At 40.3% G+C, this 23,986-nt stretch overlaps 1 protein-coding gene across 4 annotated transcripts in view; it reads right to left on the reverse strand.

Moving 5' to 3' along the window:
• The window catches only part of CHCHD3 (coiled-coil-helix-coiled-coil-helix domain containing 3), a 172,792-nt gene extending 149,063 nt beyond the window's left edge, over positions 1-23,729 (reverse strand). For all 4 annotated transcript variants that reach the window (XM_063323707.1, XM_063323706.1, XM_063323704.1 and 1 more), the window contains exons 1-2: positions 23,562-23,729; positions 21,665-21,746 (exon numbers count right to left, since the gene is read on the reverse strand). In XM_063323707.1, coding sequence (XP_063179777.1) covers positions 21,665-21,746; positions 23,562-23,645 — 166 coding nt within the window. In that variant the 5' untranslated portion in view covers positions 23,646-23,729. The remainder of the gene's footprint in view (positions 1-21,664; positions 21,747-23,561) is intronic.
• Between the last annotated feature and the right edge of the window lie 257 nt (positions 23,730-23,986).

The following is a 23,986-nucleotide window of genomic DNA, read 5'->3' on the forward strand; positions in this document are numbered from 1 at the left end:
GAATCAAACATCTTTTAGAAAATACTTAGCTAAATAATATTCAGAGAATGAATTTACAAAGAAAAAAAAAGGAAAATAAATCAGTTCTACTTTCCCTTTTCATTCAGCCTTGCTAATAAATAAATAAAAAAAAAATGATATGTCCAGTGAACAGATTTCCTTCAGACAGGAACTTCTCAAAGAGCACAGCACAACCATATAATCATACAGATGTTCTCCAGGCCATTTGGCCATCTTCCTTAAAGAGATAAAAATATGCCTTTACAAAAAACATCTCCAAGGCTGGATACAGCACAGCCCCTCTGGACAACGTATTCAAGGCCTGTCTGACCCGATGGTGAAACAGCTTCTCCTTACAGGTCTAAAGCGCTCTTGTTTCAACACATGCCTCTTCTTTCTCGTCTTCCTGCCGTGCACCACCATGAAAACACTGGTTCTGTCTTCTCAGTAACTTCCTTGTTGGAAGGGTACTTCCAAGCCTAACAAGTCCAGGTCCCTTGGCATCTCCTCTCAAGTTTCAGGCCACCATTCCTTCACCCAGGGAGCTCAGCAATGCATTTGGGGCTACAATGGCTACTTCTGTCATCAAATAAACAAGTCACAAGGAAGGACAACCCACGCTTCAAGTACACGGCTTAGCTGCAATCCAGAGGACTAACGCAAGGGTAAGATACACAAAACCAGAACGCACAATCTTCAAATTAGTGTCTGAATGCATCAACAAGACAGCAAACAAGAAGCTACATACACAACTGGGTTCATCTTTTACATTGGCACTCAGTAGAGGCTGTTAAGAAAGTGTAGTTATAAAATGAGCAGTAAATTACTGTCATGGATTAGCCACAGGCTAAGGCAGAACAGAGGACAGAAAGCACTAGCAATGGGAAAGCTAAACAGAAACTTTAAACTCTGCACATGAATAGTCTAAATCATTTTAATCAAGACTTTGTAAGACTGGAAAACTTTAAAAGGGAGAAAATAAGGCCAAGCAAGCTGAGCAGCACAATGGTATACAAATTCAGTTCAGAAAAATGAATAGTCACACACACTGGAAAGCATAATGTGATTTTATCTCACATTTTACTTGGTTTTTAAAAATCAACCATAATCACATGTAAGTCCCAAGCATTGCACAAAGAAAACGTGTTACACGGCCAGCTGAGCATGAGAGGAATGAAGGTAGAAGGGGAAGAGAAGGTCCAATGTAAGTATAGAATATATAAAGAATGAAAGAGGAAGAATATGAAAAATAGATATAAGACGATGCACTTCCACACTTCCTCCAGCACAGTGTTTTATCAGTCTTTCCACACAACAGCTAGAGCCAAGGATAAGCTTTGCTGAGATCTATTTCAGTTCCACTGAAGTTGATGGTCTTAACAGAATAATCACTTTGAAAAGTTCTCCAACCTATTTTGTCCAATAGCTCATGTATCATTTTCTTTCTTTTAAGGGGAAACATTAGAAAATGTTTCAAAGCATAGAAAGTAAAGCATAGAAAAAGCGTAGAAAAACTAAGAAGCGTTTGTTTAGGTTTTTTTGGCATCAGAAGCACTCACATAGACCATTTTCTCACAGATCCGCATTGCGGGTTTCTCTGCACCTTCATGTTAAGTCAAGCCGATCTCTCTTGTCCCTGTGACATCCTCTTCCCGGTCTCTATGACATCGTCTTCCTTGAGCCCTTCTCCAGTGTCCAAACTTCAGCTCTCTCTCCCATCTCCCAGCTCGGCTTGGCAATGCACAGCACAGGCTGCAGTTGCTTTTGCGGAACATGGGTCAATCTGCCAACCATTGCGTACGTGTGGAGTGGTAAACCTTCGGCAAAACAGCCCAGGCAGCTGAAGACCTTCTCTCCATAGAGGCATTTGTCTTATTGGCTCTTTTCTACCTAGCCCTTAATTTATCAAAACCTAGAGAAATATCAGGACCTTGAGTCTTTCAGCCCCCCTTAATTAGATTTGGCTGAAACAGATTAATAAATTCAGAAGTTATCAGAAGACAATGGTATGGCACTACCACACAACCATTTTCCTTTGGGAAAGCACACAGAAATAATGGAAAGAGAACCCAAGACGGCTCAACACAGAAGGCATAGAAAGTAATAATGTAAAATAGGCAGCTTTGGGCTTCATACTTCCAACACACATTGCTAAAAAGGCTCACAACAAAGTGGACAGTGCAGCATTTAAAAGATTTTTATTTTTGTAATATTTGAAATGCACAGTGGACAATATATTGCCAATTCTTTTTGCTGAAGCCAAAAACAAGTAAAATCAAGGGCAGGGCGGGGAATAAAACTAAAGAACACCAACAGCCTACATAACATATAAAGTGGAGTTGGAGAACGCTGCTTCAAGGTATGTACCAATCATTGCCAGAAACAGGAATAGTTCATTTTTTTGCTGGAAAAACTATTTCACAATTACTTTCTGCAGAATTTCTTGCATTCACCTCTGTAGCATCCAGTATTGACAACAGAGCATCAGGGCATTCAAGCCATCGATCTGATCCACCAAGGCAGTTCTCACGTCCCCGTGCACATTAAGTATGAACATTAACCAGCTCACTTGGGACAACGTACCTTAGGGCTGCCTTCAACCCCATCATCTGTCTCAGTAGCTGGCAGGGCAACGGCAGCTTTGTAGACATTAAAGTTAATGAAGATGTCACAAGGAAAATTTCTAACGGCGCGCTAACAGTCATAAATATTGACTCGGAAAGCATAAATTGGCAACCTGGTACCTTCACAGCATCAATCTATGGGCTTATAAACACACTACGGGTCTTCCACAGTTAAAACACCTTTCCCACCCACATGCCAATTTAAGATGCATAATAAGTAAATATTATAATATGCAAATACCCTCAATTTATTCTTAATAAACACTCCGGTTTGGTCCATATCTAAATTCCATACTTTTAAAAAAAATATATTAAAAAAATCAGTATCAACAGTAGCCATGCAAGTTGAAGAGCAGAGAAAATACAAAATATCAAATCCATAACTCTTAATTTAGCAAAAGTAGCCAACTATATAAATGACAGGCACTCAAGTAGCATACAAGAATTTCCACTAGACATGGAAAAAAATGTGTATTGTTTATTTCTTATTAATTAAAGAAGAAGAAACTAGTGTTACCTTTCCCAACATTCTCAAAGTTGTCTCAAGCGGCTCACCATGGGAAAAAAAAAACAACAAAAAAACCAAAAAACACAACTTTGTCTCACCCCTGAAAAAGGTTACTTGAGGCGCAGGTTAAAGTAACTGGTAAATCAATGCAAGACAGTCCATCTGCACCTACCCGTGCTACGTGCTGTCTGTGCACACGTAGAAGCTTCAGCTCATCAGAGCTGTCAATCAGGTAACTCTTATGAGCATAAAATTCACTGGAAGAATTACATACTTTAGTTTGCTTTGGACATCACTAACACTGTCAAGGAACTCTGGTCTGGGACTCCTGAAAACATAAGTTTTTAAGAAAGCCATATAAATAGTCATTGCACACTAAAGAAAATAGGTAGACTTCCAGTTTTGAAATCAAACTGTATGATTTTAATGTCGATTAAAGCCATAGCAAATATATTTAGTGTGCTTAAATTAGGTGGTAAGTCAATGACTCCATTAAATATACTCTTCCTTCTTTATGTATTATTTTTGAAACAGTCTGGATTTGCTGGTAACAGCATACAGGAGGAAACAAGGAAGTGTTGTAACGGTTAGTACATCACTATTCCCGGCATACAAGTTTTAAAAAGATTTAATGGTTTTCAAACACTGTTGTACCCGTGTCAAACCCTATAAATAGTCCAAATTAGCCTTATGCTCAATGGAAAAAATAACGAACCGTCCCTTCAGTCCACCAGCACTGAAGAAAAAAAATCCAGTAATAAGTTATTTGCTTTACCGACCAAAGTATCTGGTTTTTTCTCCCTATTTTTTTTTTCCAACAGTAAAGGAATCCCTTAGAGACCATCGGGAAGTTTCCTGGTATATGTACAATGAACCATCAGAAACAAGTATCTACATGTGCCAGAACAGTCGCCTTCATGAGTGACCTTATTACACATTTCCCAATTTCTTTATTATGAGCTATGGATCAGGCATGGTCAGTATTTAAACAGGTTTGAGGTTTTGGTTTTTGTTTTTTTTGTTTTTTTTTTTTTAATTTAATTATTATTTTGAAAGAACAGCATTCTTAAGAATAAATTCTGTTTTCAGACTCATACAAATTTAACAACCAACACATACGGCAACTCTTCCATTTAAATTCAGAATTACAGACACTTCCTACAATCACGGATTCACTACAAACATGAAGTGCGCCTCCAAGGACAGAAATTTGTATTAACTGTTAAATATCGGTAATGTGCAGCAATACTTAAACAAGCTCATAGGATAATTAAATATGAAAACAATGCAATTAAGTGTGCATAATTTAAAAATATTTAATATTTTAGTTTCCAAAGGCGCTCCTGTATATATTGCATTATCTATTTTACAATGTAAATGTGGATATCAATCAATTTATACTAATTTAAATTAGAAACAAGATGGTACGTGATCTAGAAATAATAAAGCAAAATTAGTTCGTATTATATTTGGAACATCTTCTTTTCAGTATAATATTATTGTTGGAACTTTAGCAGTAAATCCCAACAATGAATTTACTAGAGAGGCTGGAAAAAAACAGGGGAGAGGAGGATTACAAGGCTTTCCCCTGCGATTCTTTGAATTGGGTTCTATTTGTCTGTGCTTAATGGATCTATTTAATAAGAATAATTCATTTCTGAGATTCACACCTAAACAAGAAAAGCAGAGAACTTTCATTAGTCCCTACCACGTCCAAGGTTATGTTCTAATAAGCTAACAGAAAAATCAAGTAAACAGAAATGGATGTATACAATCCACAGAAAAGACGGAAAATTGAAAAATATAAAATCCTGAGGCTAAACTTACAATTAGTTCTTTTAACCAACACAGAAAGTAGAAATGGAGCACAGGAGAACGAAGGGGCAGGAGTCAAGAAGCAAGGCCACAGGAACAAAGCTCCATGCAGGACACGGCCATCCCGCAGCCCTTCCAGTCACCGACAGCTGAACCATGAACGCGTGAGCTCTCCCGCTACAAATCCCTCGTGCAACACCCACTCTGGGTTTTCCCCACTGCCCAGCAAACGCATCCGCCTCTGCCCCACTCATGCCAAGCTCAGACTGTCAGCACTAACTTGAGTTGTATCTAACAAGTGACAGACACAGGAAAGCACCACAAGAGAAGAAACTTGAAATACGGGCAGTACGCCTTGAAACATGGGACACTAATAAAACACAGTCCTTTAGCACTAATAAGTGGATTGAGTTAAAGGATCCAGTTAACATAAAAATGGACCTAATTTTTAGTTTCTCTAAGAATTCCTGCTGTGCCAGCTACGTGACTACAAGAAATTTTATTGTAACTTTTTAAATTGTTCTCAATGCCCTTACAAGGTTGTTCAACTGAAACTTCTTAATAACGCCTCCTTCTCACCCACCTCCGGCATGTAATTGTATATATACGAAATAACTTATTTCAGCAGCTATTCAGCCATAAGTCATGTTGCTGTCCTGTTCATTGTAAGTAATTTTAAAAAACAATAATAACGAAAACAGAAGCATCACATACCTTTTCAAGACTACCAGTGGCAGAACACCCTTAGATTGAAAACAACGGTTGAGAGATTTGCTAGTTCAGCTCTCTGTGCATACACTGTAAAGCTTCTCTTGCTGAATACAACGGATAAAAGCATCAGGATTCCACAATCCAACATTTAAAAAATAATCATATTGTAAGCAATGATGGGAAGGATTTTATGATTCTGCTTTCAACAGGATTAAGCATTCTTTCAGGACATTTTAAGTTGTCCAGTTTTTGATCTTTATGGTTCATAACTTTATTGTAAAGTTATTTAATCTGGCAGCATGGGTAAATCCCATAGTGGTATCCCTTTTATTTTCTTGGAAAAAATCATTTCTAAATTCTTTCACCACATGGATTTCAATGAAAGTCGTCTGCCACTACAGATGACAGTGCAACAATCATGTATTTCTACACATGATACCTAGGTAAAAGGGCTTATAAACCAAAGCATCTCTAGTTTTACATTTAGAAGTTACCACTAATTGCAAAGAATTACTAATTGCTGTTGCACAGGCCAGCCCTCCCACATGGGACTCTCCATACTGTCAAGGCTACATAAATAGCAAATTTTGCTATTCAGTTCATCTACTACCATCACCTTTAAAGAGGATTCTCCAGCTGTGATTGCACACTATCAGTGGCACTGAAAAGTCAATTTTACCCAATTACAGCTCTGGATTGCAATTGCTTTGGACAGGAACAAGGCGATTCACAAAGCTGCTCATCACGCTGAGTCAGAAAGCCCTCTCTTGAGGATACTTTCACGTACTTTTCCATTGGTGGGAATACAAGCTCGGAGTGGCTCTAGGCATTGAATTTTATTGTCAAATGTCCATGTGCCAACTGTTTGTGGGGCAGGGGGCCCTGCTTTTACATAAATGTGGTTCAAAGCATAGGGAACGGGCCTTGCCCAAAGAAGGTAAGTGAAGACTTCCAATGAGTAAATGAAAGGGATGAGTTAGCATGAATAGGTAACGCAATAAAGAATAATGTTATTTCCTGATATTGTGCATTCTGTACACATAGGGCAAATGACTGTACAGACTTATAAGGAACAATCCCTCCCCTCTTTTTTTATAAATAAATGTTTGCAAAATATAAATTGCTATTCACTTAACTTTTCAACCTAAACTGAAATTTTGTGTTCCATTCATACTCAGACGTTGGTAACTTTAAATGATCTTATCATGCCCGATGATAGAGCCTGTCCTTTCACAGCAAACCAATCCAAACAATCCATGAGGAGAGAGCAGGCAAGGCAAATAAACATAAAGGAAGATAACCAAAGACTGGTATTTGCGGGAGGACACAGCTTCATGACAATGATGTTTCATCAGCCTTCTGACATTCAACCCCTTCACTATTGCTTACGCTATTTCCAAAGCCAGCCGCACACTCACTGTTCCAAATGCCAAAGGAAATTCTCTCTCTGCTTTGTGAAACTAAAAAACAATGGTATTTTCCTTCCAATGAGCAACTAAATTAATGACAACCGGGCTTCTCATAGATTTTGGTTCTATTCCTCTTATATACACAATAACCCTACCTTCTCTCATGTCATGGTAATATTTGAACAAAGAAGGTGAGTTTTATGGCTGACCCAGAGTTCCACGCACAGTGACTGCCCACTTGTATTGACTGATCAGTAGCACAACACACTCCCGGAGAGTTTTCCCTACCTGTCCTGTAGCAGGGTGGAATTCACAGGTCTCCCAGTCTCCTGAGGGGTCACGCAGTAGGGAATGCGGTAAAACTATGGTTCTGAATCACCATCCTGTACTGATATCAACACACACCAATACCAGCAACAATCACTAACTTGTAACTACTCTGCTACTTAAAGCTACCATAAGGCATGTCACATTTAAGAAGTTATATTTTAATTCTACTGAAGAATGGTGCAATTGCTTGTTTGTCCTACCCCACTATTGCTCTCAAAGAACGGCATCTTTCTGCAGCCAGTTCCTTCCCTTCAGCTGCTAAATTTCAAATGCACGTGACAGCCAAGCACCAGAAAGCATGCCAACAGCAGCAGCACAACCACCAGCTCCAGGGCCTTCCAAAGTCTCGTCTGGCCTATTTGCATGCATTGCCGCAGGGATCTCCGCACCTTATATTGGCCCAAGCTCTCCCAAATCCCCCAGGCTCATTGATGCATAGGCTTTTCTGCAGTCTTGGCACTCCCCAGGATTCCCCAGGCTCTGCCTTTCTGCAGTTGGACTTGATGATCTTCAGCGTCTTTTCCAACAGGAATGAATCTATACGCATCAGGTACAGCTGCAGAAGCTCTTGCTGCAAGTCTCCACATATCATTATCTCCTCCAAGCTCAACCCTATCATCAGACCATCTTCCCTGTCTCGCCAGCAATGCTCTGAATTTTTTTGCAGACAGGGATATAGCAGGAGGTACCATTCCCTTTCCGGCCAAGGAGACCAGCCCTTTTGAAGGGAAGGAATCGAGTAAGAAGGAGGATGGAAAGAATAATACAGAAATTTTGAAGAACTGATATGGTAGAAAGAGAAGGATATGGGATTCAGAAACGCAAATCTACAATTAAACTAGGAATCACACAGAATGACAGGGGTTGGAAGGGACCTCTGGAGATCATCTCGTCCAACCCCCTGCCGGAGCAGGGTCACCCAGGGCAAGTGGCACAGGAACGCGCCCAGGCGGGTTTGGAATGTCTCCAGAGACGGAGCCTCCACCACCTCTCTGGGCAGCCTCTTCTAGTGGTCTGGCACCCTCAGAGGAAAGAAGTTTTTCCTCATGTCCAGATGGAATTTCCTGTGTTCCAGTTTATGCCCATTGCCCCTTGTCCTGTTGCTGGGCACCACCGAAAAGAGTCTGGCGGAGACAATAGTGATGGAAAAAGAATATGGACAATAAAGACGGAAAAGGAACGGGTGCTTGCTGGAAAGAGAGACCTTTGTTACTATTCTGCAGCATACCCACACTCAGTAAGGAGCTTCCCCCATCCGTTCTGAACAGATCCTTTTCAGGAAATTTCTAGGAGACCAACAAAAGGCTTAATGTTCAAAGTGAGTTGCAAGACACATTGCAGGGTACAGGAGTAGTTCTTTTTGCTTTGCAAATCAGTTCAACAGTATGAAGATAATCTATGATATATAACGTTGGTCAATAATCGTATCAGGAAACACTGCAATAGTACCATTGTCACCAATCCATTTGCAAATTATTAGAAAATGCGTAAATAAATTAATTATCCTTGAGAAATCTACCTCTCTGACTAGTTTGGATAGAACCAGTTAACAACTTTGAGAGTTATTCTGGGAAAGAGGGAGATAAAAACAAATTATATAAGAGGCCATCATGCAATGATACTGTGAAAAATACAAGCAAAACAAGCAGTGAAACTGTCTTTACAGGTAAAGGTTAATGAAAGAAAAGAAAAAAAAAAAACTGTTTCACACAAGGATAACACTCATCAATACATCTGCTGATCCCATTAACCGGATTTCTCAGTGGTTAGAGTTGCATTGAAAGATAAATCAAGATGCCAAAATTTTTATTTGTGCATTTAAAGCAATCTAACAACTTAGCGTTAAATTTTAAAGGGAGCAAAAATTTTCCAGTAGAAGCTGACTATTCAGAAAAAAAAAAAAGTAACCATCTCCTTATCAAGTTATGATTTTATTTATCGATGACATGGGCACTGAAACTGTGCACAAAATCTGAAAGCAATCACTTCACCCAAAATTAGGTACAAAGAAGCCTGCAGTGATAAATAAGTGGATCTTTAACAGCTGTTGTGGCACGCTCAAATCTAATCTCCTGTTCATTCATTCAAGTTATAACAACAGGCTGATACATGGATGTTCTGTATCAGTGCAGAGAAAACAGTAATTCCGGAATTTGTTTCTTCAGCTCAGATGCAAACCACAGCACATTCGGTCTCATTGCTGCCGACTCGAGAAGGATACAAGGAAAAGAATTTAAACAGCATTGGTAACAAGGTCCTGTAAATGAGAATCGCTGACTTACAAAGGGAGCTGCAGGAGAATCTGCAAGTACTTTCTGATGTCTTGAGGTTAGCGTCTCTCATTTCCCACATCCCGTACAGCAGCATGTTTGGTTTAGAGAATAATCCGAAAGTCAAGCTTTAGTAACAAAGTGACAGAACACTTATTTCATGTAATATTTATGGTAGGACACAAGAGGCAGGTCAGAAATAGCCAACGTACGCATTTCAAATCTAGGCATCACAAAAGCATCAAGGGCAAAAGGATCTGGTTCTGTTGAGGAAAGCAGAGGTGACTTCCAAAGCATCATAACGTGTCTTCCTTCAATTGCAGCAAAACTGACTTTATATTTAATTGTCAGCAGAGAGCTACAGTATTGTCAACTCTGAAACGTGGTAACTGAAGTATTTTCCAACCAACATTTAGCACTGTATTACTGCTTGCAATACAAGCTGAAAAATGGTTGTAAACAGTATGAAACTATGACGTTTATGCCTATCTTCATTATTCAGAAAGTATATAAAAATAAAATACAAATGCTGAAATGCTTAAAATTCTCCCAACAATAATCTAACCTACATTTTTAATAACGGGTAATGAGATCTACTAAAAAAAAAAACGAAAAACTTTTTCAAATGACTGGTCTCTAAACTGATGTAATACTTACAACACTAAAAAGCTATCAGTGGTGGAAATGGTGTAAGCTGTTCACAGTAAGAAAAACAAGATACTCCAGAAGGATGTAGCAAGTAGCAGTATTGTGAGAGAAAAAAAAAAAAAAAAAAAAGGAGATTGCATTCCATTCTAGGAACAAACTGCCTTGAGTAGTCACCAAGTAGCAAGTTAACCCAGCATGAATGAGCAAATGCAAGAGTGAGTATCATCTCAAATACCAGAACGCAAATTCAGGAATTTAATTTAATAAAAGGTGCAGGGAAAAAGAAAGAGGCTGTTCAAGTGGGCAAGAGGTCAGATATGAAAAGTCTAAGGAGAAAGAGTAATTTGATGTCAGCAAAGAAGCTTCCAGTTAATTCAGAAATATACGAGGTTCACTTTGAGTGAAACATTCTCTCCTCTGCAAAGGAGAGAGCAGATTGAAAAAGAGCCAGGGTGCTCAGCAATCTCCTCAACAGACAGACTGGCACAGCAACAGATGACTGGTCCTCAGTCAAAACTTCATCAACAACGTCATGGGATGTGATATCCAGTGCTGCTTCCCAAAAATTACAGTTTCCTTAGGTTGCTCGTTAGCATTAAAGTCACTCTTCTATATAACCACTGCCTTTATTAATTCCTTCTACGAATTTCTGCAGATACTACTTTTTCTACTTAAATTTCAGAATATTCAGTGCCATCCCCCCCTGCCCCCGTTGAGAAATGTCACTTAGTATCATCAGGGATTATTGTGAGAGAAAGGACTCAATTAGCTGCCTCCTTCTCACCAAGAAAGAGAGAGAAGGGGGTGGGGGAAAGGAACTACGAAAAAAGTAGAGTACCTTGGATGAACTACTCATCTCAACTCTTTCTGTATAGAGCTTCAGAGATTAAGGAGCAATAGAAGCCTTTCAGAGGATGGGATGAACCACCACATCTCACCCCTAGGCTAAATTACTAGCTTAGATTAGATGTGTATTTTTCAGGTGATTAACATCAGGTGACCTCAAACACGGTTAATGAAGCTAAAAATGCGAATCAGATAAACTGGCTTCACAAAGCATTGTCAGAGGTGCACAACCAACCTTGCAAGCAAAGGGAAGAAAGAATGTCCTCCTCCTATTTTTTAGATTTAGATTTCAAAAAACAGGTAGCAATATCTGAAAAATGCAATTTTCAGTCTGGTGTTTCCCAAAACTTTAGTTATATATCTCAACATGAGATCATAGAAAATCTGGGAGTTCAGTACACATGCAAACCAGTCTTGGAAAAAAAAAAAATTGCAGCAGTAGAGGAAACTGCATACTGTTCCCCTGGGGCAGAAGAAAATAAGTCTCTAAGTGGTTACCTCCTGTTTAACTAAAAAACAACAAGCTTTCAAGAAGCAGCACTATATAATACACTTAACCTGCCTCATCTGACAAGTGATGAAGAGTTTTAGTAACACTTTGCTGCAGCCTGAAGATGAAAGAATAAAACAAAGCTTTTCTTTTCACCTTAATGCAATAAATCATACATTTAAAGTATCCTTTAATAGCACACTGAAGATTCTCTAACTGGTAAACAAACTGTGAGGGAAAGAAAAGTAGCGTTTACTATTAAAACCGCAAGATTTTATTACTTGGAGATCTCCTTGTCCTGCACAACCACCTCTTACCCGTTCATTGGAGACTTGGTTTAGAAATATTTTGATATATTCTCCCCTTATAGCCGTCCCTCTGTTCTTTTCATTTTATTGACAGTTGTAGTAACTGGAGAGATGATTTGGATAAGATTATATTTTACCATAAAACCAGAGAGGATGCTATATAGCAGAATGACAATTTCCTTGCATAGTACTATCAAGACTAATACTGGTGAAAGCAAACAGTTGTAATTTAGTCATTGGTTTTCTTTCATTAAAGTTATCAATATTTTTCATTTTGTTCTTTAAGATAGCAAAACACTGCTCCAAATGACTTCTAGCCTAACAATCCTTTAAATTACATACCCTTTTATCTTAGCCAGCTATCTGGTCTTTTTGACCTATAATCCCAGGAAGGTCTCTGAAGGACAAATAGCTGGCTTTTACTCTGGTGCTCAGACTCAGCATGGACTAGACAAGTCAAAGGCTGCATTTTCGGAAGAAATATTAAACAGTTCAATGCATACTACTGGCAATCTTCAGCACATATAACTCTCAATATGAACCAAGAACTTGAACATATGTGAACTTCAATTTCAGAACGAAGGGGGAAAGAACGAAGGGGGAAAGAACGAAAGAAAGCCACCTTAAAAAAATCCCACACTGTCTTTCCATGAGTCTGCCTCAAACATTTAGAATCACAGAATTGGCTAGACTGGAAGGGACCTTTCAGATCACCTAGTCAAACCATCAACATAACACTGACAAAAACCACCACTAAACCATATCTCTAAGCACTATGTCTACCCGTCTTTTAAATACCTGCAGGGATGGTGACTCCGCCACTTCCCTGGGCAGCCTGTTTCAATGCTTCATAACCCTTTTGGTGAAGAAATTGTTCCTAATATCCATCCTAAACCTCCCCTGGTACAACTTGAGGCCGTTTCCTCCTGTCCTATTGCCTGTTCCTTGGGAGAAGAGACCGATCCCCATCTCCCTACCCCTTCCTTTCAGGCAGTTGCAGAGAGCAAGAAGGTCTCCCCTCAGCCTCCTTCTCTCCAGGCTGAACACCCCCAGCCGCTCCTCATAAGACTTGTGCTCCAGACCCCTCACCAGCTCCATTGCCCTTCTCTGGACAAGCTCCAGCACCTCGATGTCTTTCTTGTGGTGAGGGGCCCAAAACGACACAGCATTTGAGGCGAGGCCTCACCAGTGCCCAGTACAGGGGGACAACCACTGCCCTGGTCCTGCTGGCCACACTGTTCCTGATACAGGCCAGGATGCTGTTGGCCACCTTGGCACACTGGTGGCTCATATTCAGCTGGCTGTTGACCCACACCCCCAGGTCCTTTTCTGCCAGGCAGCTCTCCAGCCACTCTGCCACAAGCTTGTAACGCTGCATGGGGTTGTGATCCAAGTACAGGACCTGGCACTTGGCCTTGTTGAACCTCACACCGTTGGCCTCGGCCCATCTTTTCAGCCTGTCCAGATCCCTCTGCAACGCCTTTCTACTCTCAAGCAGATCGATGCTCCCACCCAACTCGGTGTCGTCTGCAACCTCTGGCTGCATTTTCAAAACGTTCAGCCTAAGGCTCCAACTGTCTACGCTCAAAGGTCTAAAACTTTGCCAGGATTTAACTACAAAACAATTCAGTACTCGCAACTAGTAAAAGGCAGTGGCACCAATTCCACGCATAAAAGCATAACCATTTAGCCCTTAAAACTCGTTATTACATGCTGTTTTTCAAAGGGCTCCATGAACTGTGCACAATCTCTTTTTCCCAGGTTAATTTTTTTCCTCTGTGCTTCTAGAGACAGTTTCTCTGGCTTTCTTAATTAAGCTTACTGCAGCACTAGAAATTAATACAAGAATCACATGCCAGCCACAAAACAGTTGCTTTTCAACACGATTTTCTGCTATCTACTGGAAGATTATGTTTTAGCATGCACAAATCTTGTGCTTCCACATCAAAAAGCAGGTGGCTCTAACGTTTAACTTGCAAGCCATTTCTAAGCAAATACTTTGGATATGCTTGTTAGACTAGCTACGACAAAAATTGCTTTATATGTGTACCACACAACTACTCCGAAAGATTTTTAGAGCAAACGTCTGCACTCAGTAAACCCTAATAGAGCACACGCAGCCTTAAGCAGAATAGCATGAAATTTAATTTCGACAAATCCACTAGAGACCGAAAAGCACACAGTATGTGGTACATAAGAATCACCTGTTTCTAAGAATATATAGAAACAAAAATGACACTTCTAAATGAATGCCCATTGAAAGATAAATTCTGCCTATCTGCAAAGAGCCACACACATAGAAAATCATTTCTTAAAAAAAAAAAAAAATCTATAAAAGAAGCTGACTATCATCACAATGAATCTACTGCGGCCTGAGACCAAGTTACTTATACATACGAGTAGGACAGGACCTGACACACCGAGTGTTCTTTCTTTAAATTTCATTTGGAATATCAAAAGTTCTCTATCAGTTGTAAAACAAGATTCCCCGAATAAACCAACCAAATGTCCCCTTCATATTTGACAACATTCATGGGATATATTGGCTTTCTGCCTGATGCTCATGGAGGGGGAAGCCACAAAAACAAAAAACACAACTCAATTCCACGAACTCTCAAAAACCTAATTCCTCCATTTGCAGAACCCTTGCAAACCTCAGAATTCATTTCTTTAGCTCCCCTTACAACACTGAATAACAACAAATAAAGCAATAGCAGGAGCAGAAGGAGAGAGGGAGGATGGGAATCAATTACTGCAATTCCAGCCTTAAATGCCTCCCACACAGACCACATTTTTATACAAAGTTGAACATGGTCATTTCATTACATCAAAAGAAACAGAGGGAGAAAGGAAGGGAGAGATGGTGAGACCTCTTCTATTTCTTCTACCTTCTCTACTTCTACCTCTTCCCATCCTTCCAACTGCACAATCAAACTTAAGCCAAATCTATATCATGCCAAACTCCGGGTTAACATTAACACAAATGTCATTTAAGCATATGTATTTCAGGCAGTATTCAAGTGTATGTATTTCATGCAGTCCACTGCCAAACTGAGAGATAAATAAGATTTCAGGTGGCCGGTAGGTCAGCTTTTTTTAATTGTTATTACTAATTTACCTGTAAAAGTTCTTTTTTGTTTAGGGGGAAAAAAATTAGTCTTTCCTTGAACAGCATAAAATATCATTTCAGTATTAGGGGAAAAAAAAATAATATATATCTAGTCTATGAAAGCTTGAGGATTGTTTCACCTCACAACACTCCCCTGCTGAAGATACAGTCCAGACCGCTTGAGCCATGCCTGTGCTCTCCAGCTCCATTAATTAAGGATGATTGGATTTACTCCCTTCCACCAGAGCTGGCACTTTGATGCCCAGTGGTGAAGTTGCTCAAGCAGATGATTCAGGGAATAAAAACTTACGTTTGACGTAATCCGCAAAGCTGTTCCAAAAGGTGGTCATCACTAAAACAGAAAAGTGATGCTATTGCTCCTGTGTGTGCTCCTGCTTCCCTTCCCTAAATACACAAAGGTTCAACCAAGGGAGCTAAACTGGTACAAAACTCTTCTTGTAGAGCATTGCTGGATGGTTTAGATCACTGGGCACCACATTATTACGGGAGCAGACATGAAAGCATTAGATGAGATTAGTTGTAACATCAGACTATAGCCTCAAATACATGACATTGGCATGAGAAGTTCCAACACCTTTTGTCATTTGTTCTTGTTCTACCTTTGGACACGTGTTTAAAATGTCTGTTGTTCCACAGGACGCATCAGCACTGGAAATGCAATTAAAGTGGGCAGCGCAAATATGCAGTCTTGATGGCATCTCTAAGACAGTATTTCAGTGAAGAGTCAAAACACTACTTTTGAATCAGACAAACATTGGGAATATCAGGAATATAGTACCACACAGTACAGCAGGCAGATCCAGGCTTTTTCATTCACACCTAAAAAATTTCTGTTCATAAGCGAGACTAGTATTTGTAAGCTTCTAGATGTTCCTCTTATACAGTTATGTACTTTTTCCATATTCATGGAATCACAGAATCATAGAATTGTTAGGGTTGGAAGGGACCTTAAAGACCATCTTGTTCCAACCCCCCTGCCATGGGCAGGGACACCTCCCACTAGACCAGGTTGCTCAGAGCCTCATCCAGCCTGGCCTTAAAAACTTCCAGGGATGGGGCTTCCACCACCTCTCTGGGCAACCTGTTCCAGTGTCTCACCACCCTCATGGTGAAGAACTTCTTCCTAACGTCCAGTCTGAATCGTTTTTAAACAATTAAATTAGGGCTTTTTGCCTACTCTAACATTCTCATCATGCCTACCCAGCCCTCCATTAATTATGCACCATCTTTTTGATGGGGTTAATACAGTACTTTGAGGACATGGAGTGAACTAAGCCCTTCTACAGCCCTGAACTTCAAATTACTATGAACTAAAAGAAAAAGACCCAGATGTACAAGCTGCATTACTTGCTAGTTTTTCCTTCTAATTTCAGTACCATTTTACAAGGACATACCCATCCACCTGAAAGCATTCACAGAACACCTTGCATGTCACACTGACAGTGAGAACTTTAATTTTTGTAGTACTTGCTTCATCTCCCAGGCATAATTCTATCTTCCCTATACTCCTGCAATCCAGCGACATGAATGTCAGACGCAACTAAAGATTTGCTGTTACAGTGGCAGCATTAAAAGTTTGGCATCTTTAGCAGTCTAGTGAGTTACAAGACATTTCACCTTGTGATAATAAAATAGTTCCATCAATAGTGAACCTTTAACCCAAAGAATATCAATATACATCACTGAAAATAAAGTTATCTCCAAGAAACCCAGTGACAAATAAGTGGCCATATAGCAAGCCTGAGGACAGCCAGAGTGAGCACTGCAGCATCACATATGCAGTGATGGCTAGCTCAAATTTTGATCATGCATCAAAAAATATACACGCTAAGTAGGCTATTGCCTGGGTGCCAGAAGCTTCCGATGAAGCTGCCCTTCCCCTACAAGCCAATGCATTACACCATACATCTACCTCCTTCAAAAAGAACAGTAGGATGAACCTTACCCAACAAAACTGCCAAATATTCTTTGGAATGTATTCTTGCCATGACAGCTACATTAGAGGCATCCAAGAATTTCAGACCAAAAGCCTATCACGAGTCATTGGTATTTCTCACAAATATCTCTGCATTCCTTTGAAAAACTATTTTGTTTTCCCTCCTAGAAGTCGGAGGGAAATCAAAGCAAAATAACAAGCATTCTATTAAAAACAAACCAAATATTCTATAAAATGCAAATCATGGCCTTCCAGGCTACCAGTGGTCCACAGACCAGCTCAGTTTGTTGACTGGGGTTTCCGACTTGAATTATTTCACAAAGGGTTTTGGTACCCGTTAAGTTTAAAACCTCCTTCTAAAGAGTACACACAACAGCACCTAGAGGAGGGCAAATTAAGCATTACCAGATGGAGAGACCAAGCTCTCCTGGTTGCTACTACAGGAAGAAAGGTTGCAAATCCATGTCAGTGGCCGAAAGGAACTGCCTGAGACTTACGGTGTCTCACAGCAAGATAAACAGCAGGGAAACCCATGCACCAAAATGTCTTGTTAAACCTCTGGTGTTTTCCTTTTCTGAAAATAAGGGGAATTTTGCAAAATAAAAACAACAGAAACATCATTTGTACTTCACCTTTCAGTTTATGCAGAGAAAGCGCTGTTGCAACAAAAAGGTAGATGAAAACAATTAACACGTTAAAGGGCACAGAACTAACAGGATTTATCTGCAGAGGATTCTTGTTTAACTGGCATAAACATACCCAAACTCTGTAAACTTCCACATACTCATAAAAAGTGAAAATACAAAACAATTCAAAGTTAGAAGCAATAAAGCAGAGCCTGCCACAACACTTATCATGAGGTATTCCAATTTTACTTTTTTTTTCATGTAACATCTGACTATCCACAATTACTAATACCATCAGTACATGCTGTAATTCTTTAAAAAAAAAAAAAAAAAAAAAAAAGGTCTGTCTCTGCTTCCACCTCCCGCTGACCTCATTTTTACCCTGAAGGACTATCATGAGCTTCCTGTTTAACCAGACCAGCCTCCCGATAATATCTATCAATTTTCCTGAATGCTGGAATGGAACCTTATAGCACTAGGAGGAGGTTGTCCTTAAGGACCTCACAGCTTTCCTGAGCTTATACCTCAGAGCTGCCTCCCACGGGATCCCACCACCTAGCTCTCTTCACAAGCTGAAGTTCGCTCTCCTAAAGTTGAGTTAAATCCTGGTTGCATCTCCAACTACAACCAAATTCTTCAAACACTCATTTCTGTACATCTCAACAATGCTTCCTTATGTGTTTCTGATTGACCCAAGATACCCTGGGCCACTGAAACTCCACCAAAAGACACAGATGCCAACACAACAGAGTACACAATTAAAAGGTATCATTTCACACGAATAACCAAGGCTAAAAATACATTTTTCTCCATTGGAAACTTGCCAGGTCTAACCCAATTTCCAATTTCTAAGGAGGCATCAGCAGTGCGCACTTGATTACACACCTACACAATACATAGTACTTTATGACATGGGTCCGTTACTGCTTTGTTTTCACAAGGACAGTAGAGTAACAATAACAAATAATACAATGTAAAAAAAAAAAAAAAAAAAAGAGAAAAATCTTCAGTATCCTCAGTGTAATCTGTTTCTGTGAAGGGAAAAAAATGGCTGTCTGAGATGCAGAGACTCTCGATAATTTAAGCATTTGGTTTTTTTTTTTTTTGTTTTTGTTTTTTTTTCCATAATAGACTACTAGCTTTTCAGATATCCACTAAGCTAAAACTAATTAAACCATTCCCTTTGTCTGTTATGACTAAAGCTTTAGGTATAACACACACTCAGAAGAAAAGAAAAAGTATTCGTTGTCTGACTAAATTACTTTTCATCAATATTGCTTTAGGAATTACAGACATACTTTAAAGATTTTACACTTGTTAAATATTTTAGTGCATTTAATATTACTCAGAAGTCAGAAAACGATCCAAGCAAGCTAGGATGCTTTAAGACATAGTATTCAGATGTCAGATTTCTTTGTAAGTGTATGTAATTTCATTTTCAGACCCCAAACTGAAGTCAATAAATTCATCATATATTGGCAAGCAACAAGATACACATTCTTTCATGTAATCTAATCCATTATTCCTCCACCAAAAGCTATCAAAGACTTGACTTAAAGAAAGGGCTTTTTTTAATAGCTCTAATGTTTCTCCCTCTAGGCATCTTTTTTATTTTTGTAGGAGAGTGTTATTTGTCTAGAATTTATAAAGATATAAATTCAGGCTAACAAAGTGTCAAGTTCGAAAGTTGCCCAGCTGGTAATCCAAAAGCTAGAGGCAGCCTCCAAACACCACCATCCCTGGAAAACTCTCTTCAGAAGCAGTGAGGGATCCACTCTGTCAGAAAAACAACTCGCTATCACCAGATTGACAAACACGAGGGGAGGAGCTGCCTGGACAGAGGTATCTCATTAACAGTGCAGGAGGTTTTACCAAGACACCAAGGCCCAGCACTGCTGCATCACAGAAGGAAGATCCCCAGATTTGGGATCCAGCACCCACAGCCTCCAGCAGACAGTAGTTCGATATTAAGTGATTGGAGCACTGGCTTTGAAGCCTTCCTGTAACAGGACCTTATCAGACATACGCAGACTCTGACAGGTTAGATGTAGCTACAAAATAAAAAAATAGGTTGACTGTTCTTACAGCATCAAAGAAGTTCAATAGTTTGTAATTCTTCATCAAAACACATTCAATGAAAGAGGAATGGGGCTATGGTAACATGCATTTAAGTATAATTTAATTCTCTTAAATACAAATCATTATAGCAACTGAGGTATAACACCAGTTATACTTTCCTGGGGAAACACAAGCACTTCACCCAAATCACTCGTTCTTAACGCAAAAATACACATAAGGTTTGCCAACCTTGCAAACGGTCAAGTGATTCATTATGCCTTTCAACAAAAAAAAATTAAAAAATTAAAAAGCGCTATTTCCAAGACCCAAAGAGAAACAAAATAAAGGACCAAGATACGTACATACTGCGAATTAGCAAAGCATGACTGCGGTATTACAGCCTTCACCTACAGCCACCACATCCCAAAAATCACAGATGCTTATTCACAGGACGACTTCCATAACCCAGGTTTAAGGATGAAAAAGCAACAAGCACTGCCATGAAAGTAGGTAGGATGCACAAGTATTATTTCATACAAATCCTTTACCTAGAATAACTTCTTCACGACAGTAAAATACATGTAGCATTATGAGAAGGCTACTATTTGAAAAGAAAAAGAGACAGACAATCTGGCAGCCCCCCCATGAAACTACCCCCTACTCCATTCAAACCTTACTTAAGCAAGCGTTACTTCTAAGCAATTTTATTGGGCAAACTACATTTCACAAGTCAACTGACAGTTTAAGTAATTTTTAGCACTGGCATTTTCCTTGCCCTCCCTATGCCACAGTCTTCCTATTCATAAAGTGGAAAAACAAACCCCTAAAACAGCATCATTTGGGAGCCCTGATATTTGTAAAACATCCTGTGTTGGATTTGCTTGACATCCTTAGATGCTTACATCTGACCTCTTCACCCCGGTGTTCCTACAGGACAATTCATCTCATCCTGAACTAGAATTCTCAAATAAGCCAGATAAATGTCCCCCAAAACATCTTTTTCTTTCTACTGATTACAGAGGGATCCCAGCTCGGATATAGACAGCTACACCACAGACACCTTCAATTAAGCAACAGGAAACCAATTTTCCATGCTTCAGATGAAAGAAAGATGCTATGTTCTGATCATTCAAGTCTTGCTGCAAGGCCCACTGCTGTCACAGGGCTTGTTTTCAATCAGGGTGTTGAGTTTTGGTGGGATTTTCTTTAAGTATCAAGGCAAAACACGCCTAGGGAATACTGACATTAGTATTTCTGGAGCACTGATAAGAAGTCTTACTCGAACCTCACACGTTTCACAGAGTCAACAAACATAAATCACATGCTCCAATCTCTGCCATTCATTTTCACTCCTCAGTAGCTACATCGTGTTCACTGTGCTGAAGTATTTTAAATTAGCAAACAGGCTGCCTGGCACGAAGCCTGTTTGATGCATTTGAACAGGCCTCAATAATGAAATATAATATGTTAAGAAAGCCATCGTTTTGAGCCATCGATCTGTATAAACTGTATGTGACTTATTTCCATGAGAGGAAAATAACGTATTATTCTTTTAATGTTTGCTTAAGTATACTTCAACAGAGGCTCACTATACTAAAATTTGGTGTTAAGTAGACAAGAATTTTCACTTCACAACTCAATGCATACTTGTACTGAATATCTGCCTTTTTTTTTCTTTTTTTTTTAAAAAAAAAGGACTTTAACAATGGATCATACCTTAGAAAACCACATCTACTAAACAGTTGTGTTTTATGTTTAAATGTCAGTCAGACGAAAAAAGAGTAATGTAACTCCTCTAAAAGCCTACAAACTACTTCCTTCTTCAATAGGAGACAAGCAAAAAAGTTAATGTCAAAAAATCATCCGTACAAAATGGCAATGAGTTCATTACAATGCTCTGAAGGGCACATTTGATTTGCTTCCTCACATTAGAAAACAGAAAAACATGGGCATACCTCCACCAGATGCTGATCGGTGCTGCGATCTTCCACTGGGTGAAGAAGGTTCCTTCATACGATCAATGACACTGTCAGAAAGCTGAAAAATATAACCCCAACCCACAGTCAGAATGCATCTCCTTCATTATCCCCATTACCCCTCTCTTTCCCCCAAAAATGAAGTAAAACTTTTAAAAAAAGAGCACAGAGCCCCAAAATAAGCTATGAAAGCGGCTAAATTTCTATCCACAATGCAAAATTAACTTTCTATTTCCCCCTTATTTGTGGGGTGAGTGCTCATCTCTGAACAAGATCATTTTGGCTCTCACAGAACACAAGAAAATGATATAAGAAAATACAGGATACAGGGAAGGGTAAAGGAAACAACACCCTTCGACACGTTGCTTGTAATTAATCAGCCTTTTTGCCTTTCGCAGTTATTTGGATGACAGTCAAATACCACACAGCACTTAACCCAGGAGGAACTTCATCCTGACAAAGCCCTCAAAATACTTGTGCAACACACACAAAAATACTGTCAGAAATTATGCAGAACCAAACTGAGAATAGGAGTAATTTCCAGTTTTAGATCTATTGTAGCCCATGGAAAAAAGTAACAAAAGTTAAAGAATGAATAACATGAAAGCTTTTGTTTTCCAACTAATAACTTTCTACTGGTTTCCTCAAACATCAATTCTTATCAAAATGCTGTTTTAACTCCTCATGAGAATTAATTTTAATTAGCAAATTCTTTACTAAACCTACAGCATGACATCTCTCACTGGCAGAAATGTGCGTTACAAAGGTTTTTGCAAAAACTTGTAATCTAAAACACAACTGAAAGAGTAAAATTCCTTCCTTCAGCGTAAGATTTCTTAACCCAGTCCTAAAACTCTCAACTTAACTTCACAGGTAGTTTCACATATGTAAAGAGATCCACTTTTGAACGTCCTATTGACTAACATAATTTATTTAGTGAAGTGGTGGATCTTCTTATTACATGTAATATTATTCAGTTTTTATCCACAATATACTTTAGTATCAGGATACTTTAGAGAAATTCCAATAGCCCTTCCCAGTATTTAAGCACGTTTCAGAGCGGATGAACACTGCTGTGAACACTAACGTTACTGTCACCTACTTGCCTGAGAGCATTAAATGACCAGAACTGAAAAATATTAGTATGCTGAAACAGGCAGCGGCTATCATCACACTTACATTCTGCAACACTTCTCCCTATGAGCAGTAATAAGACACCTTATTACCATAACTGGTATGAAATATAGTGTCTTACATAAAAAAAAATTCTAAACTGGGAGATTTCTCAAAGTGTCTTGTGTCACACACACTACCTTCTGGATTACTACAGGAAACAGCATGCCATAAACAGGCAAAGAATGGGAACGCTTCTGCAGGTACAGAGGAAGCGGGATACGGCGCACGTAAGAGAGCAGAATATGGGAAAGGGAGGAGCTCTCACATGTAGAGGTCAGGGAAAGACAAACCAAGCCCTGATAGTTCCACATCTCTCCTACAACTGTTCTGCGCCCCGTCTTTGGGAACCAGGCTGGGGACAAGGTTCCCCCAGGACAAGTTCCTGTGCACAGCGTGGTTCTTGCCACCACGGACACCTCTAGACCGCACCGGAGCACCACGGCTCTCGGTCCCCTACAAAACCCAGCTGAAAAGCAGGGAAGGGGTGGAGGTCACCGCGGGTGCGGGGATGGAAACGGAGGAGAGCACCCTCCAAGGCGGGAGGGGACGGAGCTGCAGGGACAGGAGCCAGCAGCGCAGGGGGACCGGGCCGAGCTCGGAGCAGGCCGGGGAGAGCCAGGCCCCGAGGTGTCCCTGCGGGTCCCGGCGAGAACCGCGCCCGGCCCGGGGGGGGTGAGCCCCGGGGGAGCCCCGCTCTCACCCGCACGCCCTTCACCACCGTGATGTTCTCATTCTCGTCCGCCTCGAAGGTGACGCGCCGGGTGCTGCTCCCGCCACCGCCCATCTTCGCCCGGCGCCACCAGGCCGCGGCCAGGGACGGCCCCAAGGAGACTCGCCGGCCCCGCTGCCAGCTCGCCCCGCAACAAACCCGCCCCTCATTGGTCCGCCGCTCGCCCCACCCCGCCCCCCGCGCGTAGAACCCCGCTCTCCATTGGTTGCCGGGCCGTAGCCATGGAAACCGTCGAGGTACCCGGAAAGCGTGCGGAAACTTTTTCGGGGGAAACTTGACGGGGTTCGGACTACAAGTCCCGTGATGCTTTGCGCAAGGAGGCGGGCGGCCGGGAGCTGCGCGCCCTCGCGGTGCACGCTGGGTAGTGTAGTTCTCACCAGCCTCGGTGACTGCTG

The sequence above is a fragment of the Chroicocephalus ridibundus genome, chromosome 1 (assembly GCF_963924245.1).
Source record: "Chroicocephalus ridibundus chromosome 1, bChrRid1.1, whole genome shotgun sequence".
Classification (NCBI taxonomy): Eukaryota; Metazoa; Chordata; class Aves; order Charadriiformes; family Laridae; genus Chroicocephalus; species Chroicocephalus ridibundus.